General features: G+C 41.7%; 2 protein-coding genes across 11 annotated transcripts in view; one reads left to right on the top strand and one right to left on the bottom strand.

Annotated features, from left to right (window-relative positions):
* Positions 1-5,414, bottom strand: part of USP16 (ubiquitin specific peptidase 16) — a 30,836-nt gene extending 25,422 nt beyond the window's left edge. For 2 of the 10 annotated variants that reach the window (XM_082460399.1, XM_082460402.1), the window contains exon 1: positions 5,214-5,414. Coding sequence is in view for 1 of the 10 variants with exons in the window: in XM_082460400.1 (XP_082316526.1) it covers positions 2,076-2,094 (19 nt within the window). In the remaining 9 variants the exon portion in view is untranslated. Of the gene's footprint in view, positions 1-773; positions 960-2,075; positions 2,211-5,213 lie in introns of those variants that run through there. The other 8 variants (XM_082460392.1, XM_082460398.1, XM_082460396.1 and 5 more) reach the window with 7 other exon arrangements.
* Positions 5,415-5,485: 71 nt separating this feature from the next.
* RWDD2B (RWD domain containing 2B) lies at positions 5,486-18,034 on the top strand. Its single transcript, XM_082460592.1, has 6 exons — positions 5,486-5,639; positions 10,127-10,301; positions 15,254-15,480; positions 15,600-15,667; positions 15,793-16,155; positions 16,729-18,034. The coding sequence occupies exons 3-6, from the start codon at positions 15,274-15,276 to the stop codon at positions 16,961-16,963; spliced, it is 873 nt and encodes a 290-aa protein (XP_082316718.1). The 5' UTR covers positions 5,486-5,639; positions 10,127-10,301; positions 15,254-15,273; the 3' UTR covers positions 16,964-18,034.
* The last annotated feature ends 290 nt before the right edge of the window (positions 18,035-18,324 follow it).

Below are 18,324 nucleotides of genomic sequence, written 5' to 3'. Positions count from 1 at the left end.
CTGCATTCCAGTACCAGACATATCTTCCAATAACGCCATTTTCGTCGTATCACTCTCTTGATTCAAAGTATTTAACAGTTTTTCAACCCACCCTCCTATGCTGGGCACTCATGGTCCCTTATAAATTGTCCCCACCGCTGTGGTAATCCTGACTCTCATTACTTCTCAACAAAGAATCACTAACGTTTGATCATATAGTGCTTCTGATCTTCAAAGCCTTTTCATAAGTATTATCTCATTTGATTTTCACAAAACCCTTTAAATGGAGCATTTCGCTAAAGAAGGCAACTCAAGCAAAACGATGAAAGATCACAGGGTGGCAGAGATGGAACTAAAACGCCGATATTTTGGTTCCAAGACAGAATCAAGCCAGTCTCTTCGGTATCCTCCACTCCAAAACACCCTGCCCCTACCTCTAAGCCTTTGATCTCCAGATAGGAGTTCTCTCCATCTATCCAAATCTTCCCAATTTCTCCAAGATTTCCATTTCAATGGAGCCTTAGGCAACCATTCTACTCTAAATGAACCACTCAACTCTACTTCCCCAGCTAGTGTGTACTATTCATCTTGTACCCTAATCAGATACATAAGTGGGCTGCTTCTTAAATCTTTAACCTGAACATGTGTTATTTCTCTATCTGGAATCTGAAGTTCTAGGAGCAAGAAATGGTTTTCGGCATTACTTCTGAACCGCCTATAGCATTTAGCATAGTGTTAGTACATAGTAGGTCAAGAAATACTTCTTGCATTGAAATAGAAAAAGAGAATAGTACCTGAGGCATTAAGGATGATTAGGTGCAAAGGTAGGTACATAAGAATGAAGCACACAAGTTCCGGTGAAAAAGAGAAAGGTAAAGAATGAAGTAATCTTCAGTAGTGAAGACAGCACTAGCAAATCTGGTTTGAGGACTGCAGTAGCCCAGACTCCAAAGTAAAACTTGAAAGACGAACTGTAATTGCTGCAGGCAGAGGACAGCAAGGGGGTTGCTTCAATGATGTGGAAAGAGCTCCAATAAATTTTTTTTAATTTATTTTATTTTTATTTTTTGGCTGTGTTGGGTATTCGTTGCTGTGTGCGGGCTTTCTCTAGTTGTGGCGAGCGGGGACTACTTTTCGTTGTGGTGCGCGGGCTTCTCATTGCAGTGGCTTCTCTTGTTGCGGAGCACGGGCTCTAGGTGCGCGGGCTTCAGTAGTTGTGGCACGTGGGCTCAGTAGTTGTGGCTCGCGGGCTCTAGAGCGCAGGCTCAGTAGCTGTGGTGCACCGGCTGAGTTGCTCTGCGGCATGTGGGATCTTCCCAGACCAGGGCTCGAACCCACGTCCCCTGCATTGGCAGGCGGATTCTTAACCACTGCGCCACCAGGGAAGACCCTCCAATAAATTTTTGACAACTATAAAGGGCATCTAATGAGTCGTTGAGAAGAGAGTACTGTGAGTACCATCAGCTATAAAACATCAATAAATCTATAAAATTTTTCAGACAAGTCTTCAGATGAGCGTTACTTTTTGCAGGACTCCACACAAAATTGAAATCATAGCCGGTTTTGCCGGCTCTCATATTATCCAGTTCCCTTCCCTCTCCGCCCTCCCAGTCTTCCCATGCCTGCTCGGTTCCGTTAAAAATGCAAGCGTTTGGAAAACTTTGCAAGACTAGAACACGGCTTTCAAGTTTTGAGTAGATTTATCCTACCCTGGGAGCACTGATTTGGTTAGGTGACAGATGCTGCCTATCCTACTAACCACCACACGGACGCGGCAGCGAACTCAGCCCCAACCCACAGGGTGCCCCTAGCCGCGTGGGCCCGCCACACCTCCCCTTCCCAACTGCTCCGCACCCACGGGGGGACCTCGGGGTCCACCGGGTCGAGGAGGGCGCCCGCACCAACAACTCATTGGTCAGCTCCTGGAACTGACAGGACATGACGCCAATGAGAACGCGGTACCCGGCCGAGGCCAGGGAACGTGCTTAAGGACGAGGGCCTTCGAGAGGAGAACGAAGTCGGGCAGGAAATTCGGACTCCCGGCGCGCAGGAAGTCGTGCGAGTGATGACTGCGAGGCAGTGGGAGCAGAACTCACCCACGGCGACAGCGCCCATAACTGCATCCCCTAATGGGCCCTCGGGCTGGTCAGCCTGCTCCGTCTTCCTCCCGGTGACGAATTGAAAGCGACAGAGCGGAAGCCAGCGCGACCCCTAGAAAGCAACAACTTCCGCTATGCAGCATTATGGGAAGTGGCTTTGGCCCCAGGGTCCGGCGGCACTGACGCCAGTTAATCAGCGCCTGCGCGGGGCTCACACCGGAAGTCTGAACGCGGCAGTCCCTGGAAGCTTGGCTGTCAATGAGTATTTCCCGCTCGCGTGTGGCTATGGGGTTATTGAAATACTTCTAAAGTGTGGGTACCTGGTGGTGGTCAGACATTTGGAGTCTCCAGGATAGTTACCTTACTCAAACACATCGCATCTGAAGGCTGGCTAAGAGGGGGACATTTAAAGTTCACGCATTTTCCCCTAATTCTGTCCAGTCGATTTCTAAAGTTGAGTATGTAAATAGTCTTGAACTAACCTTGCCGACACAGGGTAAAATTTACAAATATTTACTGTTTACTCGTTAGAAATAGGTAAGTGCCAAGCCCTCTGTAAAGTGAAAGAAACATGGGCCTCATCGCCCTGGACTATTGTCTTATGCAGAAGACACAATAATTGCTAGGAAAAAAAGATGCAGGTGCCAACAGAAAAGCAGGCAAGGGATATAAACAGGTAATTCACAATAAAAGAGCATTATGTGAAGAAATATTCATCCTTATTAGTAATCTGATAAAACTAGGTTAAGAAAGTGGCATCCTAGGGACTTCCTTGGTGGCACAGTGGTTAAGAATCCGCCTGCCAATGCAGGGGACACGGGTTCGAGCCCTGGTCTGGGAGGATCCTACATGCCGCGGAGCAACTAAGCCCGTGCGCCACAACTACTGAGCCTGCGCTCTAGAACCTGCGAGCCACAACTACTGAGCCTGCGCTCTAGAACCTGCGAGCCACACGTACCTAGAGCCCGTGCTCCACAAGAGAAGCCACTGCAATGAGAAGCCCACGCACTGAAACGAAGAGTAGCCCCAGCTTGTTGCAACTAGAGAAAGCCCGCGCGCATCAAGAAGACCCAACACAACCAAAAATAAATAAGTAAATAAATAAAAAGAAAGTGGCATCCTAATCTGTCCAATCGGCCAGAGTAACGATGGTTAAATCTGAGGGGAAACTGGTTCTCCTGCTCTTTACTGCTGATATAATTTAAGTTTTCTTCATTCAGCACATAGGCTTTTTTTTTTTCTATTCTAAAACAGCCTTAGGGCCATTGTACCACCTGCTTCCTCTTCCTAGAATGCTGTTCCCTTTTGATCTTATTCTAATTTTGTTCACACTTTAAAAGTCACTTCCTCACAAAGAAATTGGCTGAGCAATCTAGGAAACATAGCTACCCGATCACTCACATCACCTTATTTTACTTCTCTACCCAGCAATTATCACTATCTGGTATTTTTCTTTCATAGTTACCTACATTTACCTCCTCCCCCAGCCTATCCCCTTGCCTCCATAGATACACAGAAACAAGCAAATATAAGCTCTTTGAGAAATGGGACATCTTTGTCTTGTTCATGGCTGTATCTCTAGTACCTGGAAGTGTTTGGAACACAGTGCTTAATAAATACTTATTGAAGAAATATAGTCATGAGAAATGCTTGTACAAGAATGTTCATAGCAGCCTTATTCATAATAGTCAAAAAACTGCAAACAGCCCACATCTCCATCAAAAGAGGAATGGAAGAACTGTGGTATAGTCACAGTGGAATACAACTAAGCAAAAAAAAAGAAGTTACTGATACACACAAAAACATGGATGACTCTTTAAACTATACTGAAAGAAGCCTTACACAAATGTACCTACTGTGTAATTCCATCCATATGAAATTTTGGAACAGGCAAAACTAATTGTGGTGGGAAAAAAAATCAGAGTAGTGGTTGCCTCTTGGGTTGGGTGGGGACTGACTGGGAGGAGCATTTAGGAACTTTCTGGGGTGCTGGTAATGTTCTATATCTTAACAGGATTTGAGTTACAGAGGTGTTTGCATTTGTCTAAACTCAGCAAATATACATTTAAGATGTTCATTTCATTTTTACTTCAAAAAAAAACTGATAGGGATAGAGTAGGATAATCAAATAGCTCAGAAACCCCATTAGGGGATTGTAGATAAAGAGGGAACTTTAGGGGGCTTTGGGAGACCACAGTAAGTTAATGATCACTCAAGAACGCAGGTTTGCCTAACCACAAAACCATGCAACAGAAGAATGAGGCATGCCTCAAAACAATAAAACAATGGTAGCATGAGACCCACATCCTGCCCAGTGAGCTCAGTAAGTTAATGACCCCTAGGACATGCTCTCTGCACACATAAAAAACAATAATTTATGGAAAGGTGACACTTCAAAGTGAAAGACCCTCATTGTACTGAGACCTGAAATAATTTTTCCACAGTGCCATGACAGTCCCAGCTTGACCATGTAGGGACAAGAAAAACGCCCCTGCCCAACCTGGAGGAGGAGCTGATGATGGAAACATGACATCTACTCAAGAATGAGGAAGAAGCTGGTCTTTTCCCCCTCCCCACTTTTCCTTTGATTATAAAAATGTAACCCACGAAGTACTCGGAGCAGCACAACGCTCGCCTGCCCGCCTGTAAGCCTCACAAACGTCCTATTCTAATAAATCACTTCTTATCCATCACTTTGCCTCTGGCTGAATTCTTTCTGCTCTGAGACATAAAGGAGCAGAGCTCCTGGGAGCGCCCCCCCCCCAAAAAAAAAACGCCACCTAGCAGTTTCAATAGTACCTGACATCAATGGATATCAGTTTACAAATCTTATAAATTTATGAGATTTCTACAATGAATATGTAACGTAAAGGAAAAAGTGCATTGTGTATATTTAGTTCGTGAAGAAAAACATTTTTAATTACTCTCGTGTTGGAGTCGCGTTCAAACTGTCCTTTTATTAGCCGGGACAAATTTCTGTGCATGCAGAGGGTCCTTCCTAAGGTCGCCAAGGCCAGCATCCACGCTCACCTGTTCCTATTGCCATGCTACTCAGCGTCCTTCAGGGACCAGGAGGATCGTTACTGATTGGGAAGATCTTAGGAATGCAGAAAGTGGGACCCCACCACTACCTACCGAATCCCGATCTGCATTATATCAAGATCCTCGAAAGATTCCGCTGCGAGTTCAAATTTGAGGAGTGTTATTTTAATGGACCATTTCCTGACTCAGGAAACTTGCCGGCTATGCGTCTCACTGACAGTGGCAGCAGCTGGGAAACGCCAATCCGGTAGAACAAAAACTGCGCGACCGAGACGAAAGAAGCTGGGCCCAGGAATCCCACTGGTCTCTGCTTGGGCTTCCGGGATGAGCGGGCCTGCGAGTGCGCATGCGCCAGCCTGGAGGACTCGGTCTCACTTTCCCAGGCTGCCGGGCCAGAGCGGTTTGTAGACTTCCGGTTGCCTAGCCCTAGAATTCTGAGGCTCCCTCCGGATGAGAATTGAGCTGTCCGTACTGCCGGGAAACTCGGGGTTACAGCACCGAGGGGGTCCATGGCTCGAGGTGAGTCCTTGTCCACTGGTGCTCAGCGGGATTAGGGGGGTCCGTCGCTGCAGCGGCCCCTTCCACGTCCCGGGAACTTGGCGACCTGATGGCACCGCCTTCCCACGACCTTCTCACCGCTCATTGGTTAGAGCTGGCTTCGGGGTTTTCTGGCCCCGCCCATCCCTTTACCCTCCCCGCACCCCCACCCCAACCCTCACCCTCACCCTCACCCCCACCCCCACCCCCACCCCCGGCCTGGTCAGTCGTTAGGGGCGAGGGCCCCTGCGAGTCTGGCTTCGGTAGTGGCCCTGGCAACTTTATGAGACGGTTAGGAGTCGGGCAGCGAGACGCGCTCCGCCCTTAAAAAAAAAAAAACTTAGGGGGGGAAAAAGGATTCCGCTCAGGAAACTCAAGATTAATTCTGCGTTCTTACAGCATTCATTAAAATCTCGAGTCAGAAAATTCTCATAAGGGTGTTTCTGGGACTGAAATCTCATCTACGAAAATAATTTGACAAATCACTTACTTGTGACATCACTGTAGTTGTCCACCCGTAGGTCTATTAGTCCCACACTTTGCTGGTTCCATTTCATCTTCCAGACCTCCAAACTCAATGAGGCCTCCTCCCAAATTCACTCACTCCCTGACTGAGTAAACAAACGTGCCTTTAAATAAATGTTGATTACTCCCCAAATTATATCTTCAGCCGGATCTCATAGCTGGACATCTCTGCTTAATAGGTGTCCTGATAGGCACTTCATTACCTAGTATGTCTAAAACCAAACTTCACATTTCCATCATCTTCCCCATCTAAGTAAATGGCAGATCCATTCTTCCAGTTTCTTAAAGCCTTGGAGTTATTCTTGCAGCTCACATATAATTCATCAATAATCCTATTGGTTCTATACTAAATCTATGTCCAGAACATGAACAGTTGCTTACCACCTCCATCGCCATACCTTAATCCAAGCCACCATCACCTCTCCTCCTATCATTGTGGTGCCTAACCTGGTCACCCTGCTTCCATCCTTGTTCCCCTACCCTCTTCCCAGCAGTGACTGCGGGCCTCTTCATAAGTCAAACCCCTCCAGTGGCCTTCCATATCAGTCAGGATAAAATCCCAAATCCTAGCCATCCCTATGAGTTCCAACATGAACTGCCCCATACTTCCTTTCTAACCTTGTGTCCTAAAACCCTTCCCCTGGCTCATTCGCCTCCAGCCACCTGGTGTAGCACCATCCTGCTTCATGGACCTTGGACATGCTGTTCCTTTTGCCTGGAAAACTTTTTGCCCAGTTAAACACATGGCTTTCTTCTTCAGTGCCTTCAGGTCTCTTCCCTGCAGTCACCTTAGCAGAGAGGCTGTCCCTGGCCACCCCGTGTAAAATTCAACCACCCACCCTGCAACTTGAGCCTTACCTTCTTTATCTTCTTCATAACCGTTATTCACTGGACATACATATATGTGTGGGTTTTGTTGTCATGGTCTTCTCCCACTAGATTAAATCTCTGAGAGCGGAGTTTTTTTGTTACGTTTGTCCATTAGAGTCTTAGTGTTTGACAGCACAATAGGTGCTCAAGAAACATTTGTTGAATGAATATAATAATAATAGCAAGTACTTTATGGCACTTAATCTGTTACCAGGCACTACTTTAAGCACTTTCCACACATCCTCATTTAATCCTCACAGCCACCCTGTCATTCCCATTCTGGAGATGGGGAGACTGAGGCACAGAAAATTAAGCCACCTGCCTAAGGTCACACAGTTGGTAATTGGCAGAGCCAGGAGTTGCACCTTGGCAGTCTGGTAACAGAGTACATACTTAAACCACTATGATAAAAAAACCAAAGTAAATTCACCTTCTCTAATAACCATGTAACAAGTTGTTTCCTAGTTTCCTCAACTCCAACACGACTAGAAAAGATACGGAATTCCAATAATCCAGGAATTTTAAATATTTATGAAGATATTTTTAATAACTGAGCAAATGCTTAATTAAGTTAGGATGTCAAATGAAAATAGTAGGATATAAAAATATACAAAGTCACTAGAGAGTAAAGCAAACATATTTAAAGGAGGGAGGCATGTGCAGTTCTAACTGTGTAGAGAAGAGCAAATATCATTAGGAAAAAATGTTTGAGGGTCAGAAAGGTTTGGGATACTATGCATACTAAACCCTCTTGTTAGAAATTCATGGTGCATATTGGCATCTAACAATAAAGACTCTGAGAAATCACACACAAAAAGTGTGCCATATAATTTATTGTCCTAGACTTCTCTGGTGATCCAGTGGTTAAGACTCCATGCTTCCAATGCAGGGGGCACAGATTCAATCCCTGGTTGGGGAAGTTCCACATGCAGCGAGGTATGGCCAAAAAAAAAAAAAAAAAAAGTTTATTGTACAAATGGGGTCACTTTTGTCTAGGATAAATACTAAACCAGTCAGGACAAGAAGATGACCCATGGTCACCCTAAAGAAACCTATTGAGCTTTGTGTCATTCAGCATTTCAAGAACTTATTTAAGCACACAATGCTTTATGTATTTTTTTTTCCCAGCATGGCATTGACACCCTGGTAAGGCGTTTTAAGGACATGAGTTGAGAACCACTGGGATTGGGAATGATTAGGTGGTGTTGGCATTGGTTTATACTCTGATCTGTGGAGACTGCCTATCGTATACATGACGTTATTTTCATATTTTCCTGATTCGTGTCCAGTTAATCCTAGTGAAGTTAACACCCCACCACATTAATCATTCCCATAATCTTTGGTGTGTTTTTGACAGGACCCATTGCAGCTACTGACCTGACACCTCTGAGTAGTTTGCATTTCTTTTTAAGTGGAAGAACTTTTTTTGCTCTTTAAAAGTACCATAGAGTGAACTAGCTAAATTGTTGGCCAAATACCATTTTCTGATGTTAAAGAAATGACCCAACTACATTGGATGAAATAAAGAAGACTTGAATAAATAGAGAGACATGTTCTCAGAGGGCTTATAATGGATGATGCAAGGCACCCTTTGGGAAGTAGATCTGCTCTCAATACGCTGGCATTTTGTGATACTGTGTCTTTGAAACTAACAGCCAGATGGTGAACTGGGATAAATTCTCTCTGTTACTGACCAGGGATCTTGGCCTCCTTAATCAACAGAAATTGATAAGAGGCCAGACAAGAAATTCAGGCAGGGCTTTATTGGAACCCCTGCTGCAGCAGGAGGGAGCGAAAACAAGTAACAAGTTCCCTTGCTCACTCCGGGGGCAGGGGGAGCTGTTTCCTTATATGGGGTGAGGATAGCGGTGGGTCCAGGGGTCGGGGTGGTCTGCCCACCCCATTGGTGGTGCTGTGTGGGTTTTTGGTCTTTTTGTATGTTGTTCATAATTTGCCCCAGTTGCGCCTGCATGTAGTCATTTTTAGTCCCTTTTAGTTTCTTTGTATTTTTTTGCTCAAGGAGACATTTGTCCGCGTGCAAGCACTGCAGCAAAAGGTCCCAGGTCCCAGCCTGTCTCAACTCTATTGGGTAGCTCTCAGGGTCATCAGCCAGTATGCCTTTCCCCCCGGGAACCTAACACACCTCCACCCCATTCTCCCAGACCACAACACTGTTGCCCAATCACCGATTATGTGAACTTTTCCCTAATAGATAGTTGGCGCCCTCTTGCTTGTCTCAGTATACTTCTATTAGATACTGCATACAATCAGTATAATGACAATGTGGAGTGTGAATTGATGGTTGATGGAGAGATATTAGAGGCGGAGGCCAGGTAAGGGGAGTCATGGTTCTGGAAGGAAATAGATACACACTCAACTTTGAAACTTTGAATAGGCTGTTTAATAAAGGGGCTATTTACAGAGGTGTGCCCAGGTTTAAAGGAACCATGACTATCCCTAGGCTGTAAGTTCTGCTGGAGCTAAAGAAGAAGGGCTGCCTGCAGAAGCTTGGTCATAGAGGGTCACAGCCATTGTCAGAATACCACCAAAGCAGGGAAGGAGTAGTGAGGAAATACCCTAGCCTCTTTCTCCTCCCATCCTCCCACTTCCTGCCAGAGCATTGGCTGAACCCAACCACAAGAAAGGCAGAAGACTTGGGTGCTATAGGCTATAGAGGTCAGCTGTCCAGAGTCCAGGGCAGGGAAAAGAAGGACCAAGAATGAATTTAGAGGATAATCAGAAAGTAACCAGCACAAGAAGAAATATTCCAAATGATGAGTCCCTGAATTAGACCTTGGTAGTTGGGCTTGTGAAGAAGGGACAGGTTCAGGCCTATCTGTTTTTCTTGTGCTTTCCTGCCTTGCACACCTGTTCTCTCTCCCCACTATGCCTCCTCCTCCCTTGTCTAAGTCTTACCCTTCCTTCAAGGCTCAACTCATATCCTGCTGCCTTCCTCAAATCTTTCCTGATGACCTATTTCATTGATTATGCTCTCATCTTAATCCTCATGATAATACCTATACTGGTCATTTAACACTTGGCCTTTTTACCTTCATTGTTCTGTATTTTATTAGATATAAGTCCTGATCTTCGAACTAAATAGAAAGTTCCAAGAAGGAATGAAGGATGAAACTCTACATATAGTAGCTGCTCAATAAACCTTTACCAACGATTAAAAGGAATTCCATGAAGGCACCACTAGCTGAAATAATGGTGTTTGATTTCACGGAGTAAATTCTTATTGAGAAGGTAAGCCATGTTTGCCTCTGCAACAGTGGGATTGAGTTCTTCTTCTCCATTCGGAAGAGTAACCCTTATTTTTTTTCTGGTGAATTTAGAAGTACTACATGCTAATCATAAAACATCAAACAATATAGAAGCACACAAATTAAAAAGTGAAAATCCTTCTCTTCTTCCCTCTACCCACATTTAGCCAACTGTTAATAGTTCGGTGACTTCTCTTTGTGATTTTTTTTCAAATATGTGTGATGGTATAAGAATGAATAGTAATATCATTATTTATTGATTAAGATTATTTATATTGCTCTACAATCTACTATTTTAGGTAACCATATAAAATGAACATCAATGTTAATATCCATTTTTTAAATTATAATATTCTACTGTTTGGGTATACAGGCATACCTCATTTTATTGCACTTTGCAGATACTGTGTTTTTTACAAATTGAAGGTTTGTGGCAACCGTTGAGCACGTCTGTTGGTGCCATTTTTCCAACAGCATTTGCTCACTTTGTGTCTCTCTGTCATATTTGGATTGTTATCCAGAAATCCAAGGGTACCAACCGGAAAAAAAAAAGAAAAATTTAAGCCCTAACAAAAGTCTGCTCTATCTAATAAGGTATCAAGAAAAGTACAGTCTAGCAAGACAGAAAACATTTAAATAATAAATACTGTATACCAGGCAAATCCCACGAAAACACTGTGGCCTCTCCCCTACTAACACCAGCAAAGGGAGCCTAGATTCCATCTTCACTGAACTGTAATAAGCACCTAATGCCCACCCCTTGTCAGAAAGGGGCCAAAATGTCTGAGTTGGGACCCAGGACTTTCTTCCCTGCTAGGCAGTAACAAGGACTGCACTACAGTGTCAGTGTCAGCCCCATGTCAGGTCCATGTCAGACCACATGAAGAGTTTGTACGTCCACGTGATGCAGCAATAACAAGGGACCCTCTTTTATCCTTCTGGGGTGTTGTCAGAGAGGTCTAGTGGAAAGTCAGAGCTCTCAACACCACCTACCATTTACAAAGCCACCCCTAACCCTGGTGTTAGTGGAGGCCACCTGGGGAGCAATAATGAGGCACTCCTATCACTCCCAGCCAGTGAGGTATCCTTAGAGGCCTACAGTGGCACTAGAACTCCCAGCCTCACCCAGCAGTAATGAAGAACTCTCTCCACTCCCCAACTCACCTTAGATGTCAATAAAAGCTGAGTAGGGAACCTGGATTTCTTTCACACTTGGTAGTAATGAAGCAGCACCCACCTCTTCCCCTCCTGAAGCATTATCAGAAAAAGCATGCTAAAATGGAAGATTTAAATAATATCCAGAGTCTCCTAATACCCCAAGTGTCCAAGGTTCAATCAAAATCGCTCATCATACCAAGGACAATGACAATCTCAAACTAAATGAAAAAAGAAAATCAATAGATGCCAATACCAGAATGACAGAGATGGGAGAGTTATCTGACAAAGATTTTAAAACCCCTATCATAAAAGTTTTCAACAAGCAATTACAAACACACTTGAAGCAAATGATAAAAAATAGAGTCTCAGTAGAGAAACAGAAGATATAAAGAAGAACTAAAAAGAAATGTTAGAAATGAAAAATACAACAACCAAAATTAAGAACACAGTAGATAGAATCGACACCAGAAGGAAAGGAGCAAAGGAAGAATCAGCAAACTGGAAGTTACAACAAAAATTACCCAATCTGAACAACAGAGAGAAAATAGACCAAAAATAAATAGAGTTTTAGGGACATGTGAGACTATAACAAAAGATCTGACATTCATGTCATCCCAGAAGGAGAGGAGAAAGAGGACAGAACTGAAAATGTACTTGAAGAAATAATGGCTGAAAATTCCCCAAATTTGGCAAAAGGTATAAACAGATTCAAGAGACCAGATTAACGTCAAGCAAGATGAACCCAAAGAAATCCACATCAAGACACATCATAGTCAAACTTCCGAAAACTAAAAGAAAAAAGTCTTGAAAGCAGCAAGAGCAAAATGAACCTTAGCTATAAGGGTAAACAATTCAAATAAGAGAGCATTTTTCATCAGAAACTGTGGAGACCAGAAGGAAGAGGCATAATACTGTTCAAATGCTGAAAGTAAAGAACTATCATCCCAGAATACTTATATCCAGTGAAAATATGCTTCAGGAATGAAGGAGAAATCAAGACATTCTATGATAAAGGAAAACTAAGAGAATTTGTAACTAGAAGACTTACCCTAAAAGAATGGCTAAAGTAAGTTTTCTAAACAGAAGAGAAACAATAAAGGAATTATGGAGGAAATATCATGACTGAGCAAAAATATGAATGAATAAAATGGATTTTCTTTGAGTTTTCTACATCATATTTGATGGCTGAATCAAAAATTATTACACTGTTATTCTAAATATATATAGAAGAAAAATTTAAGATCACTATATTATTAATGGAGGGAAGTTAAAGTAAAAGTGACATAAGATTTCTGTATTTTACTGACACTGGTAACATATGATACCAGTAGACTGTTATAATTTGTATATACATATGTGTGTAATTATATATATATAATGTTATATATATATAATTTAGAGTAACCACTAAAAAGGCTATAAAAGGAAATACATGGGGCTTCCCTGGTGGCGCAGTGGTTGAGAATCTGCCTGCCAGTTCAGGGGACACGGGTTCGAGCCCTGGTCTGGGAGGATCCCACGTGCCGCGGAGCAACTGGGCCCGTGAGCCACAACTGCTGAGCCTGCGCATCTGGAGCCTGTGCTCCGCAACAAGAGAGGCTGCGATAGTGAGGGGCCCGTGCACTGCGATGAAGAGTGGCCCCCGCTCACCACAACTAGAGGAAGCCCTCGCACAGAAACGAAGACCCAACATAGCCAAAAATAAATAAATAAATGTATAAAAAAAAAAAAAGAAATACATGCAAAAACATAGATTAACCAAAATGGAATGACAAAATGTTTTCAAAAAGGCAGGAAAAAAAACCCCAAAGAAATGGAAAAGAGATAGAAAACAAAATGGTTGACTTAAGACCTAACATATGAATATTGCATTAAATGTAAATGTCTAAATACTATAATTAAAAGATAGAGATTGCCACACACACACACACACAGAGTTATCTCATCCAAAATGTCAGTGGTGCCAATATTAAGAGACGCTGAACTAGAGTCTAATTAAAGTCTAGACTCTAGACTTTCAACAAATTCATGTTTTCTACTGCATACACACTGCTGCTTTCCAAGGTAGCTGGTGTTGACAGTACTGAGCCTTTCTGAAGTTCTGCAGCTCCCTTCCCCACCTGACCAAGCAGTTAACAGAGGGAAGAAAGCTGAAATTTGTTAGTTATAATTCATTCACCCCTTTCCATCTTCCAGAATTTTGTTGACAGCTTTTATCTATTATTTCCTCTCCCTTTGTATTTAAGAATCTGTTCCTTTACTGTAGTTTTAATGGGGGAAAAAGAGAGAAAGAGAAATAAATACATGTGCTCAGCCTTCGTGTTTTATTAGAAAGCCCCACACTTTTTCTTGCAAATGAAATTAAAATCAATTTATCAAATTCTAAAAATTTTTTTAAATCATATTTTGATTAGCAGCTTGGTAACCTTTATAACCTTGGAGTGGGGAAGACTTTTCTAACAAAGATTCAAAGTCCAGAATGTGTAAAAGAAAAGGCTGGTGAGTTTGCCTCCTTACAAATAAAAACTCATGAATGGCACACACAGACACAGAACACCATAAAAAGACTATGTATTAAGAATTTTTTTTAAAGGAGGGGACTGTGTAAAAATTTTAAACTTCCATGTAGCAACTTTCTGGAAGGCAACTTGGCAATATCTACCAAAATTTTTAAATGCTGTACCAACCAGCCACCTCTACAAACTGATTCTTGAATATACAGTATTCACAGTTCAACATGCTTATATATATATATATATGTATATATATATACATATATATAAACTACCATTATAGAAGTGTTCATAATAGAAAAAATCTGGAAGCAACCCAAGTGCCCATCAGTAGATAACAAACGCAATAAATTATGACATATCTACATGATTCAGTATGACAGTCAACCACTAGAAAGAATGAGATAGAGCAATATGTGCTGACAATGAATAGATCTCCAAAATATATTCGGGGGGAAGAGGGATAGGAAGTAAGGAAAAAAGATGTGTATATATGATCCCCTGTAGATACATTTTAATTATATATTTCATTCTCTACGTTTATTTACACATTATACCAACATGTGTTTTCCATATGTGTATAATGCCTAAAATGTTTTCTGTTTCTGAAACACCAAAAACTCTGCCTTGGATCAGGGACTTGGACAGATAGGGGAAGCAATCACCAGCAGCAAACTGTATCTTCATTTTTTAACCTTTCTGTGCCATTTGAATTTTATAATCTTGTACTTTTTTTAAAAATGTTAACATGGGTTACTTGAGCTGTGGGATAATTAGCCTTTGTTTTCTCTTTTTCACATTCTTCCACTTTTTTTAAAAACTAACGAATATTAAGTTAAGAGGGAAAAATTAACCATCCACATAACTAACTCTCTTATTCTTTTCATTCTAACTTTCCAAGGTAACCAATCAGAGCCTCTGTCCTTGTTATATCATTGATATGGCGTTTGACTACATAATTAGTTTACTTCAATGTAATTGCTCATTGTGGCAGCTCAAGACGCCACATCAACTATCTAGAAACAGAGGAATTTGGTGCCTGCTTATTATTAGAGTTTTATGGCTCACATTGGATTGTCCCTTTCTTTGGGTCCTTAGCATATTACATCTGAAAGTAGAATAACCAGAAGGTACTCTGATTAAATTTCATATTTTATGAAGAAATCAAATTTTCAATAAGTATCCATATTCAGTAAGTACCTATATTGAGTTCTCCCAAGATTGTATAATACTTGTAAATGTCTCTATTATCCTATCTTCCTAGAAACCTACAGATATCCAAAAATGATTGAGATTGAACAGGCAGAGGCCCAGCTCTCTGAGTTGGACCTGCTAGCCAGTATGTTCCCCGGTGTGAATGAGCTCATAGTGAATGACCAGCTGGCTTTAGCAGAACTAAAAGATTGTATTGAAAAGAGGACAATGGAAGGACGATCTTCAAAACTTTACTTTACTATCACTATGAACCTGGACATATCTGAGGAAGCAATGGTAATTCAATTTTACTTTTGGAAGCATGTTTCATGTTTACTTTTGAAACATGTCTCAACTTAAAACAGCACTTATGGCATTTTTTCCCCCCTTTTTTTTTTTTTTTTTTTTTTAATCAGGTGATGTTTTCTCTGGCCTGTGTTCTTCCCTTTAAATACCCTGCAGTTCTGCCTGAAATTACTGTCAGGTATGGTACAGAAACTGGCCAACTCTAGAGGTCAAAACTAATCTGAGAATAAAAGCAATTCTCAAGTTTGTTTTCTGTTCCAAGAAAATTGATATAATTTTTTAATCCCGTATCTTTTCCATCAGATCAGTATTATTAAGTAGATCCCAGCAGGCTCAGCTGAATACAGATCTGACCACATACCTACAAAAGAATTGTCTCGGAGATGTCTGTATATTGAATGCCACAGAGTGGGTTAGAGAACACGCTTCTGGCTATGTCAGCAAAGACACCACACCTTCCCCTGCTCCAGGAAGTACAGTCCAGCCAGTTGACCTCATTCTCACAAGACTCTGGATCTACAGCCATCACATCTACAACAAATGCAAAAGAAAGAACATTCTAGAGTGGGCAAAGGAGCTTTCCCTATCCGGGTTTAGCATGCCTGGGAAACCTGGTGTTGTTTGTGTGGAAGGCCCACAAAGTGCCTGTGAAGAATTCTGGTCAAGGTTGGCTTTCACGACTTTTGTATGCCTTGTCAATAATTTTAGTACTAAACACTACACTAGAGATGTGGAAATCAGTATGTATGGGCACTCAGTCTAAAACAGCACTCACATATGATCAGCATCACTCCCTTCGCCTGATACAGGGCGCAAAGAAGATGTTCTGTAGATAGATGTTAAATCGAGCCCCTGCCCAAGATGGTGTCTACTGTCCCCTCCATGTCTATGGATCTGGTTCTTCCCTCATCTTAGTGATGCTGTAAGTTGTGTGAACCCTGTGAAACAAGGGGGTTTCTAATCTTCTCATTTCTGAGAAGTCCCTTTGGGAGGTCGAGATTCAGCAATTTCCACATTTCTAAAATGCTAATACGAGGCAGTGATAATGGCAATAAGTGAGTTTGGGGGTGGGATTATAACCAGAATCATATTTGATTAAAATAAAATCCATGGGAGATAAAAGTAGATTTCTTTACTTCTAGGAAAAGGCACTGAGAAATCTGTTTTATAACTTCTATTTTCAGTGCTTTAGAATACACAACACATTTTCAAAATTTCTACTCTGAAAATTTCTTTCAGACTCAGAAAATTAAACTGGAAGAGAATTTTAATTCGCCATCGAGAAGACATTGCTTTTGATGGTACAACTGAGGAAATGGAAAGACAAAGAAAATTTTCAGTTTTTGAAGAAAAAGTATTCAGTGTTAATGGAGCCAGAGGAAACCACATGGACTTTGGTCAACTGTATCAGTTTTTAAATGGCAAAGGATGTGGGGATGTTTTCCAGATGTTCTTTGGTGTGGAAGGACAATGAGCAGAGGAGTAGTTGAAAGTGTTTTGCTGCTGTTGGTCTTTTGACTTTCTCCCCGACTCTTTCTTGAAAGATTAAGTAATTTCACTTTAGTCCCATTCTAAAATGTTAAGGGGGAAAAAGAGGAAAAGTAGTATAGCTGAAATGCATCTGTTAAAAATATTCATGATTGAATGCAGAACTGAGTTTTATAATCTTAAAATTGTTGATAGACATGTCTTGACATATAAACTACCTATTTTGAGAGAGAAGTTAATTATATTTGAGGACGATAGTGTTGGTGATAACTTGCCACTTATTCCCAATCCCCTTCCCCTTTATCTGCCTCCACTAAGAACCTGGGAAAGTTTAATGCTCACTCTCTCCAGGCTCTCTTGCAGCTGGGTGGGGGGGCCAGGGAACCTTTGGGAAAACTTTTGCTTCCCTGATTAAAATGATAGATGCAGCTAGGGCACCTCTTCCCTCTCTTTCTGTCCGAAATACCAAAGTGATGGCTGGAGCTGCAGTAGTCCTTTCAACCACGAGGGAAGGAAGGGCCAAGAGAGCCACAGAGATGCCAGTCCTCAAGCTGTTAAACTACTGACGAACACTAGCCGCTGCCTATCTCTAGACAGCTTATTATGAAATAAAACCAGTTTTATGTATATTTCTCTGCCTGTTACTAGCAGTTAAAAGCAAGATTGCCAAATAGATTTTTTTCAAAGCATAAGTTTTGCATCTGCCCCAGGCATTTGATACAAAGGTAAGTGAAATTTTTCTTAAACAGAGTTTTCAGTTCATCTCTATTTTTGTATACGTATGCTCTGCCCCTGCTCCTTGGCTCACCTCACAGAAGGCTTTGAAGCACGAGCAGAGCTCAAACTTTTTAATAGGCCTCAACTATTCATCAAACTGGTAATTTAGAGCATTCGTTTTTGGAAAATTGGATTTTGACACATTTTTCTCTCTGGAAGTGGCTTTCTGTAAATTTATTTTCAGCAAATTGACCTAGAGTCAAGTCAACACACTACCTGGATTTTGAGGCCCTCCATAAATCAGTTTCCAAAGTGTTTATTAAATATTTACTAATTGCTAGCACTCAGCTTGGTACTGTGTGTTGGGTATTCCTTGAAAAGTCAGACTTGGGTAGAGGGGTGAGCGTGGGGGGACATAAGGCATTGTTTATCTTAGTAAAAAGTTGGAGGCAATGTAGGTGCCCATCACTAAGTGAATCAGTAAAGACATTATGCTACGTACTATCCAAGTAAAAATCGAAAGTAATAAAGTAGAACTAACAAGGCAATGTGGATAGATCTTAAATATAAACACAAATAAGAATCCAAATGGTATTCATAGCACAGTGCCTATATTGGCTGCAAATCTTA

Source organism: Balaenoptera physalus, assembly GCF_965194825.1.
Source record: "Balaenoptera physalus genome assembly, chromosome: 4".
In the NCBI taxonomy this organism is placed as follows: domain Eukaryota; kingdom Metazoa; phylum Chordata; class Mammalia; order Artiodactyla; family Balaenopteridae; genus Balaenoptera; species Balaenoptera physalus.
Note: the sequence above shows the minus strand (reverse complement) of the source record. Positions and strands in the feature narration are given on the sequence as shown.

What these genes read in the sequence shown, in the direction of transcription:
- RWDD2B (XM_082460592.1), top strand. Translation starts at nt 15,274, where the DNA reads ATGATTGAGATTGAACAGGCAGAGGCCCAGCTCTCTGAGTTGGACCTG. An exon ending in ACATATCTGAGGAAGCAATG is followed by an intron (nt 15,481 to 15,599) that starts GTAATTCAATTT and finishes TTTTTTAATCAG; the next exon opens with GTGATGTTTTCTCTGGCCTG. An exon ending in CTGCCTGAAATTACTGTCAG is followed by an intron (nt 15,668 to 15,792) that starts GTATGGTACAGA and finishes CTTTTCCATCAG; the next exon opens with ATCAGTATTATTAAGTAGAT.